Source organism: Sciurus vulgaris, assembly GCF_902686455.1.
Source record: "Sciurus vulgaris genome assembly, chromosome: 12".
In the NCBI taxonomy this organism is placed as follows: Eukaryota; Metazoa; Chordata; class Mammalia; order Rodentia; family Sciuridae; genus Sciurus; species Sciurus vulgaris.
Window position 1 is genome coordinate 106,219,138 of NC_136473.1, and position 14,392 is coordinate 106,233,529.

Below are 14,392 nucleotides of genomic sequence, written 5' to 3' on the forward strand. Positions count from 1 at the left end.
GGAGAAGAGATTTAACGTAAGAAGTCCTACTGCCTGACGGAAGGAGCACCCAGGACAGGAGATCGGCAGTCCTGGTTGAGACACCCAAACCAATACCGAGGACTGACGCGACTTTACCCTCAAAATGAGCATAGGTCATGAGGACTACTTCCCTTCCTTCTACCACTTTCTCCTTCTTCCCCCCACCCCAACTTTTCTTTTTTTTTTTTTTGGGGGGGGGCACTGGGGATTGAACCCAGGGGTATTCTAGCCCTGAGCTGCATCTCCAGTCCTTTTTTATTTTGTGACCAGGTCTCCTTAAGTTGCTGAAGCTGGTCGTAAACTTGTAATCCTCCTGCCTCAGCCTCCTGAGTTGCTGGGATTACATATACCAGGTATAATGATTTTATAAAAGATACAAAACTATCTACTTGCTGTGAACACAAAGGAGAAGAATAATTAGACCTATTCAAGTTTTAAACAAACAAAAACAAAAAACCTATTTCTAAATTAGCCAACTGTGTGACGGATGTGAAGGGCAACACTTTGGAGTAGAACAATGTATGGCTCAGAAATGCTCTTACTAACAAAGTCTATCAGCATTCTGGCCTCAAAACTCTGTGAAAAAGAGAAGCCTCAGAGTTTATCATCTGAAATTGGGTATGTATGTGGTTGATGCACACCTGTAATCCCAGCAACTTGGGAGGCTGAGAAAGAAGGATCACAGGTTCAAGGCCAGCCTGAGCAACTTAGAACTTCAATAACTTAGCAGGACCCTGTCTCAAAATTAAAAAATTAAAAAGGACTGGGGTGAGGGGGCTTCGGTTGTAGCTCAGTGGTACAGCACTTGCCTACATGTGTGAAGCACTGGGTTAGATCCTCAGCACCACATAATAAATAAATAAATAAATAAATAAATAAATAAATAAATAAATAAATAAATGTATTGTGTCCATCTGCAACCAAAAAAAAAAAAATTAATAAAAAAAGAACTAGGGATGTAGCTCCATGATAAAGCACCCTCAATTCCCAGCACAAAAAACAAACAAACAAAAATTAGGTATGCATCAAACAGGATAGCAAAGGTAAGTAACTACCATATAATACAAGATCTCATTTTCAATCTACTTCTAATAAGTACTGTATAATAGAGTTCCTTCTCTATTTTACAATGAAAGTAATTTATAAATTACAGAATGTTGTTACTAATAATTGAAGTAGAGGACTTTCACCAACTTATTAGTTGATGCTTTCACAATCCAATTTCCAGACAGTAGAAAATATTGTTTTGTGTGTCAGATTCACCAATGTGCCTTCTCAGGAAATCTGCCTCCAGTACAGCTCCTGTTATGTGAGTTGCAGGTCATGTGACTCACTCTACTCCAATCCTTTACACAGCATGCTAGTCAAGAGATGAACAATTGGTCAAAGGTGACCCACAACTGTGCCCTATGACTTTGCAGACTTATTAAAAATATGTGTAACACCACCCAGATTCTCTTTTAGGAATTTTTTCTAAAAGCTACATAAGGAGATTGCTAAGAGCTACTAGCATCAGAGTTGAAATGTCATGCAGACCTTTCTAAGATATTTTAGGCCCTGCACAAAGCCAAAAAGAAGTAGGTCAGGAAAAGGAGAATTGTCTGATTCATAGAGAGTGATTGCCTGGCTTACTTTGGTGCCTGTCCTTCCAGAGGAACTGAGTCAACTTTTCCTGGATCTCCTCTGTATTTATTATAAACTGTACTGTATTTGAATTCTATGTCTGGGTTTCTGTTTCTTAAAATATCTTAACTAAGAAGAAAGGAATCCCTAATGGTATTAATTTATTGTTTTGCTTATACAACTTAAGAAGTTGTCTTTTAGCCAGTAGGGTTTAAATAACAATGATAAAAATAATTTTGTCTATTAATTGTTCTTTTCTACTTTTTTCCACAGATACTTTGTATGCATATACTATATGTCAAGCTAGCTGCTAGGTATTCAGCAGTACACAAAAAAGACAGCTCTTCCTTTTGGAAATATATAACTTAGTTGGGTAAAGCACTGAAAAAGTAATACAAAGCAGATAACTAACCAGAACCACAGGGTACTCTCAGAGGAGGTAAAGGAATGCACCTTCTTAAGAATGGGTGGTCAAGGAAAGCTGCTTAGAGGAGGTAACATTTACCCACAGAGGGGAAAGGCTGCCAGGGAGAGTCAGTGAGGGGGTGGGGATGAAAGATGGTGGAGTGGAGCTTCAAGGCGAGAGGTCTGCTGTAGGGCAGCAGAACTTGTGCCAAAGAGCTCTTCCTGGACAGGATCGATAAGGTACTGTGCACTTCAGGCCACCCTTGCTCTCTGTGACTTTTTGCTCTCAAGCTATGCTGTGGTTGAGCTTTGTCACTGTCCCCAGACCTTCTGGACAAGACCTGAGTGAGAACATAGCAAAGATGAACTTAATGAAATCAATCCATCTGAAACCATGGAAAATTTCTTCACTGAAGAGAGTATGCATGGTTCACATTGCCATTGCCAATTCCCATTGCTTGGTCACTGAGAAGCCAAGGACTTTTTTGTCTGGTGTGTAGTTTGATGGGATGTTCAAACTTGATGGTCACCAATGGAGCTGAGAGTGTCTTCAGAGATCTGTGCTTTCTTCTAATCTCCAGAATCTATAAAGAACTCAAAAAACTCTGCACCAAGAATGCAAATAACCCAATCGACAAATGGGCTAAGGAAATGAACAGACACTTCCCAGAAGAAGATGTACAAGCAATCAACAGATATATGAAAAAATGTTCAACATCTCTAGTAATAAGAGAAATGCAAATCAAAACTACCCTAAGATCCCATCTTACCCCAATTAGAATGGCGATTATCAAGAACACAAGCAACAACAGGTGTTGGCGAGGAGGTGGGGAGAAAGGTACATTGCTGGTGGGGCTGCAAATTAGTGCAGCCACTTTGGAAAGCAGTGTGGAGATTCCTTAGAAACCTTGGAATGGAACCACCATTTGACTCAGCTATCCCACTCCTTGGCCTATACCCAAAGGACTTAAAATCAGCATACTACAGAGATACAGCCACATCAATGTTCATAGCTGCTCAATTCACCATAGCCAGATTGTGGAACCAACCTAGATGTCCTTCAATTGATGAATGGATAAAGAAACTGTGGTATATATACACTATGGGATATTACTCAGCCATAAAGAATGATAAAATTATGGCATTTGCAGGCAAATGGATGAAATTGGAGAATATCATGCTAAGTGAGATAAGCCAATCTCAAAAAACCAAAGGACGAATGATATCGCTAATAAGTGGATGATGACACATAATGGGGGGTGGGAGGGGTTGGTGTTAGGGTTAGAGTTACGATTAGGGAGGGGGGCAAGAATGGAGGAAGGAAGGACTGTTCAGAGGGAAAAGAAGGGTGGGAGGGGTGGGGGAAGGGAAAAAATAACAGAATGTATCAAACAACATTACCCTATGTAAATTTATGATTACACAAATGGTATGCCTTTACGCCATGTACAAACAGAAACAACATGTATCCCATTTGTTTACAATAAAAAATAAAATTTAAAAAAAAAGATGGTGGAGTGAGACAGACATCATCACCCTATGTACATGTATGATTACACAAATGGTATGAATCTACATCATGCACAGCCATATAAACGAAATGATGTACTCCATTTGTGTACAATGAATCAAAATGCAGTCTGTAAAAATAAAAAAAATTAAAAAGAACATATTATAAGCAGAAAGAAAAGAATATGCAGATGTGTTTATCTTGAAAAACCCTAAAGTGTTTCAGAAACTAAAAGAAGGCTGATCTCAAAGTATAGAGAGTAAGACTCTAGGATATCACTCAGGAGGAGAAGGGCAAGATCACCAAGCGAAAGGATGAAGGTGTTACTTAGTGGGAAACCACTGCAGGTTTCCTGATGTAGCAATGACTTGATTTGATACGTGTTTAACTACGTTTTCTATGGATTCTCTGGAGAACAACTGGATAAAAAAGGGACAGGAGGATATATGGGAAGAACAGTTAGCAGGCTGGTCTGTTTTAAGTTTTTCTGAAACAAACAAACAAACAAAAAAAACACTAAAAAGTAACTTTAGTTATTAAATTCATTAGGAAGTAGAAGATTTTTATTAGGGCAAAAAAAAAATTCGTCACCATTTAACTATAAGTCAGCGATCCTTGTTCTAAGGGTCAGGAGAACTAAGGCCATAACAACCAAATACTGGGGGTTATTGAACAAGGTACGCAGTCCTTGTGAGTCCACAAAGTAGCATGTTCTGGTTTTACTAATGCAATAAGCATAACCCTTTGCTTAAAAGTACAAAGTCTGAAACACTTACTCTCCTGTTGTTAATCTTTCATAATTACTCCACTCTATATTTTTGTTTAAAGACATAAAATATTAAACTTAAATGTTCCCAAGGGTATCAAAATCTGCTCTTAGAATAAACACTGTAGAGAAAGTGCAATATGAGCACTGTTAGAATAAATGACGGAGAGATGTCAGTAACGGTAACATTTCTCAGTCATTCCACAATGACAGTGAAGCACAGACGGGTGGAGCCAGCCACTACTCCGTTAGCTTTTACGTGGACAGGGAACATGCACCTAACCAAGGCTGTCCAGGATTCAACCACTGCTCACTACCTTCACTGTCACAGCCTTGGTTCGAGCAACTACAGTCTCTCACCCAGACACCACTTTTTCCCTTGAGCCTTTGCAGTAGTTTGCTCCTTGGTACTGGGCGCATTAGTCAGTCTTGCCTCACTGTGACCAAATGCCAGACAAGAACAACCTAGGGGAGGAACTGTTCATCTGCTCGTGATTCCAGAGGTCAACTGCAAGGCTGACTGTGTGCACGGCTCTGGGCCTAAGCTGAGGCAGAACAGCATGATGGAAGGGCATGGTGGAAGAGCACTGCTGTGTTCACGGAGGCCAGGAAGCAGAGAACAAGGGAAGGGCGCGGGGGCCGGGGGAAGATGGACCCTTCCAGGGCATGCCCTCAGTACTCACCACCTCCACTCACAACCCACCTGCTTACAGTTACCATCCAGTTAGTCCATTCAAACTAGGATGGACTAATAAGGTTGCAGCTCTCACAGTCCAATCATCTCACCTCTCAACATTTCTCATTAGCACAGGAGCTCTGGGAAAACACATCATACCCAAACCATAAGACTGGGATAGAACCAGGGGCACTCTACCACTGGGCTATATCTCCAGCCCTTTTAAGTCTTTATTTTGAGACAGGTCTCACAAAGTTCCAAGGCTGGTCTTGAACTTGCAATCCTCCTGCCTCAGCCTCCTGAGTTGCTGGGAACACAGGTGTGCACCACCACAACTGCTCTCACAATGTTTCTTCAACAGTATAACCTAAGTCATCAGAATAAAATGCGAATCAGTGCACGCCACACTGCATCTGAAACTCTCCACTGGTTTCTCATTGCACTCCAGTAAAACCTGAAGGCTTTATGAGGGTCAAAAAGCCCTGTTGAGATCTGTAGTATTTCTTTTCCTTCCTTTTATTTTTCTCCATATACCTTTTTACTTCTGATATACTATTATTCTACTTAATCATTTGTTTATTGACTGTCTCTTCTACAAGTACAATAACTTTATGAGGTCAAGAGTTTTATCTGCCTTTTCTTTACTGTTGTTTACCTAAACAGGAATGATGCCAGGCATTAAGCTAGATTTTAATTCATTTAGTTCAATAAATGTCTGTTGAATGAATGAATGAATATTCTTCTAAAAGTGACAAGAAGCATAGATAATGGTTCTTCCATTTTTAACTTGAGATTTCTGCTTGTAAAGTCAAAGTTAATGAAGGCATAAGAAAAAGTTATAAGCCAATGGATGTAAGAACTATACATATTCTCCTATGTGGGACAGAGTTGGGGTCCAGGGATAAGTTCTTATACTATTATTTGTATTACACTGTATTAACTACACATGCTAATGTGATCTTTCCATCCATCCATGCAGTGTACATTGAATATATCCAACCTCCATTCTTCAATGGCACCCCTCCCCCGCCCTTAGTAATTACTATTCTACTTTCAGGTAAACATTTTTTGGTTTTTACATGTCAGAGAGAACATGAGGTACTTGTCTTTCTGTGTCTGGCTTATTTTGCTTAACATGATGTCCTTGACTTTTAGCCATTTTGTTGCAAATGACAGGATTTCATTCTTCTTTATGGCTGAAAAATACTCCATTCTGTATATACATGCTATATTTTCTTTATCCATCCATCTGTTGTAGGGCATCTAGGTTGATCCATATCTTAGCTATTGTGAATAGTGCTGCAATAAGCATGAACATGCAGGAATCTCTTCTATATGCTGATTTCCCTTCTCCTGGAAATTTATCCAGGACTGGGATGCTGGATTATAGGGTATTTCTGTTTTTAGTCTTTTGAGGAACCTCCATATTATGCTCCATAGTTGCTACACTAATTTATAATTCTACAGCCTGTATAAGAGTTCTTTTTCCTGTTTAGGCTAACTAGCATTCGTTTTATTTATTTGTTTATTTTATAACAGTCATCCTAACTGGGATGTGATGGTAACTCACTGTGGTTTTGATTTGCATTTCCTTGTTTACATATATTTGTTGACCATTTGTATTTATTTTTTATGAGGATTGTCTATTCAGATTTTTTTTTTTTTTTACTGGATAACATTTTTTTTACTGTTAATCCTTCTGAATTCTTTATATGTATTCTGCACAATAATCCTCTGTCAGAAGAGTAAGGCAATTTATTTCCTCCCATCTACAGGCTGTCCTGTCATCTACTGATAATGCTTCCTTTGCTGGGCAGAAGTGTATGGATTGATGTAATCCCATTGGTCAATTTTTGATTTGTTTCCTATGCTTTTGGGGTCCTAGCCAGAAAATCATTGCCTGTTCCAAAATCTTGAATGTTTCCCCTTTTTTCTTCTAGGAGTTTCAAAGTTTCAGGTCTTAAAGCAAGGTCTTTGATCCATGTTGAGTTAGCTTCTATACAGGGTGAGAGGTAGAGGTCAAGTTTCCGTCTTCCGCATATGGATGTCCAGTCTTCCCAGCAGCATTTGTTCAACAGACCTTCCTCTTTCCAATCTATGTTTTTGGCACCTTTGTCATGAACCATTTGGCTGTAGAAGTGTGGATTTACTTCTGGGCTCTTTCTTCTGTGCCACTGGTCCGTGTACCTGTTCTTATGCCATATCATGCTGTTTTGGTTATTACAACTCTGTAGTAGTCTTGCAATCAGGTATCGTGATGCCTCCAGCTTTGCTCTTTCTGCTCCAGATTATTTTGGCTACTTGGGTCTTTTGTGCTTCCACAGAATTTTAGAATTACTTTTGCTACTTTTGTGAATAAAGTCATTAGTAATTTGGCAGGAACTGTACTGAATCTGTAGACTGTTTTAGATAGCATAGACATTTTTAAATGATATTAATTCTTCTAATCCATGAACATGGGAGTTTTCCCATCTTTTAGTGCCTTCTTCAATTTCTTTTATTAGTATTTTATAATTTTCATTGTAGAGGTCATTCACTTCTTTTGCTAAGTTTACTCCTTTAATCTTGTGGCTAATCACTACTCTTAGAGTTTTCAGAAACGTGTATGCCTCTCAGAGATCTTAATCTTCCTTGTATCAGCTCATTCTGATGAAGTTTTAGGACAAATTGGTGGTATAAAGGGAAAGTATTATATAATGAATCAACTCTTCAGATAAGTTCAGAACACTGCCTTAAAAAGGGGAATTATACCTGGTGGTATTTAATTAAATAATGTAGAAATGTCTTTTTTCCCCATCATCCTAAAAAAGGAGAAACAGGAGATACACTATAATTTGAAGGGTCAATGATTTCCTTAAATTTCATGAAATATCAAGTTGCTATATAAAGCTGAATATATTTGGTACTCTAAAAATTGAACTATCTGGGAAGAGTCAACTTCAAACACCAGCTGTCAGTTATCCTGTCAAGACTAAGAGAAATACTGGGGTTTTCCTTAGGTCTTTTGTGAGAAGGTGAAGGGGAAGAAAAAAAAATTTTTTTGGAGAATTATTTGAATCGCTACTGAGAAAGAAAAAGAATGAAACTTCCATTAAGGTCACTGGCTAAAATTTTGCTTTCGGCAAGGAAGTATCTCAACTAGAGGGGAAAAGGTGATTAGAAAACCAGTGAGAAAAAAGTGGGAAGTAACTAAAAGGGCTATGCAGATGAGCACTCAGGAACAGTGCTAAGCACCTCATATCACAGTCTCACTTAGTTCTTACACAAAACATGGGAGATGGCTATTGCTGGTTCATTTTACACATAAAGACTGAGACTTACACAGAGAGCAAGTAACTTCAAAAAGATGATGCAGGAGGGGTTTTTTTTTTTTTTTTTTTTTTTCTTTTTTTTTTTGCGGTGCTGGGGATCGAACCCAGGGCCTTATGTTTGAGAGGCAAGCACTCTACCAACTGAGCTATCTCCCCAGCCCGGAGGGGTTGATTTTAAAAGTCCAGAATCTTAACTCATTATTGCACTGTTTCCATACTGCTTCTTCTAAAACTGAGCACTTAGCTAGATTTCCCCAAAGGGTAAACACAAAGTGACCCAGTTCTTGCCCAGCTCCTCTGCATGCAGCTGCAGACAAGTGAATCACTTTTATCACCAAAAGAGTTTCCTTCTGTTGTATATTCATCAACTATAATCTGACCCAATATCGACTTCTAAAAACAAAACAAAGCCTGCCCTGACCACAAGAAAGACCTTTACCAAATAAAACAACTTAAATAGAAATAGTCTTATTACTCTGTAGAGTTGTTTGACTGTTTCTCGTCAAGCTGAACATGTGCACATCCCAATCCAGCAATTCCATTCTCAGGTATGCCCACAGAAGTACACATCTATGTTCACAGAAGGTTAGTTCAAGGATGTTCAGAGCAGCACTGTCCACAAGCTGGAAACAATTCAAATGTCTGTCTACAAGAGAGTGGAAGAATGGATAAACTACAGTACAGTCACACAATGGAACAAATAAACCCAGGGAAGATGCCACCATAAGGATGAATCTCACAAACAGGAGGAATAAAACAGAAAAATACATATTCTAAGACTGTATTTATATAAAGTTTAAAGACAAGCAAAACTGATCTGTGGTGCTAAAAGTCAGAATAGCTATTTTTCCTCAGAGAGGTAGTTACTGAAAAGGGGGAGTGAAGGGGGTTCTGACAAGAGACAACATACTGCTTTTTTGATGTGGATGACACTGGCTACCTTAATATGTGCATTTTGTGAAAAACTATAACGTTTTATACTATTTTTTATATATTTTCCTTCTGTTAATACTTCAATAAAAATCATTTTAAAAGTACAGCGTTTTTATTCTTGATTACAACATCACAACATTTATACACTATAAACGTTAATACATTTAGTCTTTTTCTTATCTCTCCAAATAGAGGCAGACAATAAAACACAGGTTTTTAAAAAATGATTTTCATTTCATTTACTGGCTAAAAGACAATCTACAGAGAGTTCTATTCATCTTAATATAAGAGAATGTATTTTTGAACTCTAGTTTCAAATCCTGTTGTGATCCACCTTCAGCTAAACAAAGGAATTAGCCCTGGTCACCATACATACATTCCAGTTTAAGTAAACATTTTAGATAAAACCATTAATAACTAGGAGTTTTGGGATTTTGTTTTATTTTTAGTGAGACTGCATTGTCAATGTCTATAAAATTATTCCCTTCTTGCTAAATTAGCTTCATATTTTCAATCCAGGGACGAAAGGAGAACTCTTTAAAAGCATATAGGGCAAGCAGGAAAGTATGCCAGGACAGCAGGCCCTCTGGAAGCGAACTCGCCGAGGTCAGGTCTTTCCTTTCCACTTTAAGTAGAATCTGAGTAAGAGTCTTCACAGAACAATAATTTTTGTCACAAAGTGAACTTTGAAAAATCAACACCTTTCCATTTGAGAATTCCATGAACCTTCCATTTGCAACTAAATGTTAATTCATACCATCAAAATTTGAGTTGTTTTATTAAGGAGAGAATATGACAAAACAAACATCTAAAGGACAATCAATTCATGACTATCTTACCTTTCTTCTCCTAGAATATTTTGTCACATATGAAGGAATAGCTTTTGATATAAATATTTTATTAACTAAAAGAAGGAAAGGGGCAAAGAGAAAACACAGACAGGCAGGAAGTAAAAGTTTATTCAAAATTTCCTTTGCAAAATAACCCTTGACAAAGACAAGTTAGTGGAAAGAATGAACATCCTGGAGCACACTACAATATTGTTCCCGATAAAGTTTATTTTGAAAAGCAATTTCACTCAGTTATTTCCCTGGATATTACAATGCTGTGATTATAAACCCACGCCCATGTTTTGGAAAACTATGCAATTTCCTTAAATGCTATAGAGAACAGGTTAAAGGCGAGGGAAAGTAACAGCTATGATGCTTTTATTAATTTTAATGAACATTAAAATCTTTCACCCACTGTGATTATGAATCACAGTTGACAAGTGACGGAAAGGCTTATGAATTTACTTTGCTTTTCTGTAATTTTCTTAGCAACTGAAAATTAGAAATTTAAGTACCTTCAGGATGAAATTTTCTGAGAAATTCTGAATCCAGGTTCCAAAAGAACCATGAATACGTGCCAAGTTTGCTATCATTCAGGCAGAGACAACTTTAGAAAGTCACATTCCAGTGAACTAGACCACAGCATTACCACCCTACCAAAAGTGATTAGAAAATCCAATTTAGCTGATGATTAAGAATATTAATTTTATTTCCTTTTCTATAATGAATACTATAGAACTAATCTAGTATGAAATTAGATAAACTAAGAAAAAAATGAAGCAATGATAATAAATATTTGCAAGCTCATAATACATAGGATGCAGAAACTGTTAAACTGCCATACCCCCATTGTCCTGTTTTTATAAAATATGAAATTCTAATCCTAACTCAATGTAATAATGTCCATCAAGACTTACTTATCAAAACTAATTTTTGAGTATCAGTTTTCACTAATACTCAAAAACATTAATATTGTTTTTACCTTTAAAGCATATTGCCCTAAAGTATGTGAGTCAGAACTAATCACCACATCAACTTGGACAATCAGCCCAAACAATATTTTTAGTACAAATGCTTAAATTTGCTTCATGTAAACTATGATCATACCCTGATGACTTTGAATAGGTCCTAGCTTCAATTCTGCATCCTTCCTTTATGTTTAATTTAGAATGCCATTTTACAAACTAATTTGTAAGTAAAATGAATAAAGAAATTAATGTGTTATCAATCAGCTTCCCTAGCTGCTACATATTCAGGATTCAAGAACCTCTTCTGAGAGCCCATCAGGTCTCTTTTGTTCATCAAAGTATGCTACAAATGAGTTGAAATCTTACATGCTTACAACATGCTCCACAAAACTTTCAGGTCCTATGCAAGTACTAACAGAGACCTTGAAGAGAAAAAGTCTAGTCACACTTGCACACAAAATGGTTATCGTGTGGCAGGCTGAGAAATGACACTGCTCTGCTTTATACTGTAAATATTTTATCTTTTCAAATCTTATTTTTACACTTAGATTTCTAATTCCTGGAGTGATTAAAATGATTAGCCTTTGCTTTGATAAAAAACAAACATTAACCTCAATGCAAAATGGTGCATATCATATTAACCTTACACATATAACTTATTTATATACATATACTTTTGACTACTCCAGCAGAGCATATCCATATTTTTATATACTTTTATACTGCCATTAAAAAATACATACTTCTCACCCAGAAACTTTCCTATAATGCTAATTGTCAAACATTTGATGGGAAATACAAAGTGTGTGTAACACCTATTTCCTTCAAAGAGTAAAGCAGGGTTGGAGATACAGCTCAGCAGTAGAGTGTGTACCTCAGCACCACCCAAAATAAAACTAAAGAAACAAACATAGCCACCTAAGTAACTAAAAACAGTAAAATAAATGAACAAATACCTAAGTAGTTTTGCAAACTGGGTCCTGAACTAGTCTACTGCTCAAAAGTGTAACTGGGTCAGGGTGTAGCTTAGTGGCAGAACACTTGCCTAGCATGCACAAAGCCCTGGGTTTGATCCCCTACACCTCAAAAAATAAAATAAAGACATAATCATATGATCTACAATTTTAATTTATCATTTTTCTCATCATCTGGTAGGAGCCTCAAACATATACACAGATATATCTTATGAATAGAGGAATTAGTTACTATAAAAATCTCATTAAAAAAACTCATTTATGGGCTGGGGAGATAACTCAGTTGGTAGAGTGCCTGCCTTGCAAGCACAAGTCCCTGGGTTCGATCCCTAGCACCACAAAAAAAAAAAAAAAAAAAAAAACCTCATTTATATTCACTGTTAGGATTGTATTAATATTGAAACATGTGATTCAAAATTCATTTATTTAAATTAAAAAGGCTGTTATATTGATAATGCACTATTGCACAGATATAGGCTTATTATGAATTTAATGGTATAAAATTTAATCACCTCACTTTCCTTTGTGAGAATTATATATGCCTTAATATATTTATTCTTCACAAATGATAAAATTGCAATAAAAATCTTTACTAAATATTCAAATAGAGCTTTTTAGTCATTGAATGTGGCTTTATGTCACATGAAAAAGAAAATGAAGAAAAACTGTAACCATTTTAAAAAGAAATAGGGGGTGCTTCTACTTTGGCTTAGGAATGAAAGATGGGTGCCACCATACCTCACAGAGCAGCAGGTCAATGATGTGGAACACCATGCAGAGTGGGAACTTGGCAGTAAAGAGAGTGAGGAACCACTGGGACGCATACATATGAGCCTCCAGGTTCAGATCACAAAAATGGCTGTGCAGGTCCGGTAGCTGTTCCTGAAAGTCAAAATGAAAAACTTAGGAGGCGGAACACTGAAAAAGCTTTACTTTGTGCCACGCCTGCAGTTTATAGCAAGATTTCTGTGGCCACTTTCATGGTGTTTCAGCATTGGTTGCATTTTACATAACTACACATAAGTTATAGCAGAATCAAGCATATGACAGATATTTGAGGAAAATAAAAACAGACTTGTTATAAACAGATCATCTCTTGCTCAGTTGCTTGTTTTTGTTTCCTGGGAAATGCTTGGTCTGACAAAATACCTACAGTCTAAAGTTTCTTGACACAGGGTCACATTACAACATTCCCAGTCAAGGTGCATCTCTTAGCTAGTCAGAAAAGAAACACATCTCTTTGGATACCATCTAATACCAACATGCTCTAGGGTCTATAATATCATTTCTATGTATTTTTGAATACTTGGGAAGTTCAAAAGCATAACCACATAGTAAAAACTTACCTTCAACATATCAAAAATAGCAAAGTGAAATTGTGTAAGGATGTAACACAAAAAGCTGAATATCTCCCAAACATGCCTTTATGGTAGCTTCAATTTCTTCCCAAGTTAAACAAGCAAATGCTTTTCAAAATCATAAAATGCGAAGTACAAAGTATCATCTATCGTCATAACCAAAAGACAGGCAAAGATGAATAGATTCATGTTCATTTTGTTTTCATAAAGAGATCACAACAACAAAATAATCCATTTTTTACATAACATGCTTTCTCTGAAAAAAAACCAGATGTGCCAGGGTTCCATTTGGTCATCAAGAGCTACAAGTAAAAAGTGCTAGTAGTTAAAAGAGGCTGAGTTTCTTCACAGTATCACAAACTTGTTCTTCAAGTACTACACATACTTATTTGATTTTCAAAGCCCTCAGGAATACTAACCTTTGAAAAATAAAAACTTACGGGAAAGAAAAGGTGAAAAGTAAGTAACCCCAACTATGTTTACTTGTTAGAATTAAATCTTTAAAAAGAACCTATTTTTTTAATGCCCACTGTGACCAGATATCAGAATCATTCCCCCCATGCCCATCCATCACTGTGCTTATGGCTCATTTCATATCCTCCTCTCCATTTCTTCATATTTAAGGTCTTCGACTCTTCCCAATAAAGTTGCTCTTCAACTTCCCTGCAAACTCTGTTTCTCACTCCCCTGGTCTTCTAGTTTTCAGTCTCCTATTGGCTTCACCATCCTGTTTAGACACCTGTGGATTTCCTGATAGATCATGACAATGAACATTTACCAGCATCTTCTATTCTCACATTCCACTACTCTTCTTCCTCAACCATCTTACATCCAATATGAATCACTCCATTCTTTTATTTCCTTCACATTTCTCTGGATTCCCAACACCTCCGTTAGAAAGTCATACAAATATGCTGAATAGATTCATTATAAATTGAAGATTTCCAATCATGAGTAGAATTTCAAAGCTACCCAATAACTCTATCAGCCCTAGTCAATAATTTTGACTCAGCTCAC

The 14,392-nt window shown here is 37.0% G+C and overlaps 1 protein-coding gene across 7 annotated transcripts in view; it reads right to left on the bottom strand.

Moving 5' to 3' along the window:
* Positions 1-14,392, bottom strand: part of RABGAP1L (RAB GTPase activating protein 1 like) — a 683,255-nt gene that overhangs the window by 226,394 nt on the left and 442,469 nt on the right. For all 7 annotated transcript variants that reach the window (XM_079106395.1, XM_079106392.1, XM_079106391.1 and 4 more), the window contains one exon: positions 12,756-12,899. In XM_079106395.1, coding sequence (XP_078962521.1) covers positions 12,756-12,899 — 144 coding nt within the window. The remainder of the gene's footprint in view (positions 1-12,755; positions 12,900-14,392) is intronic.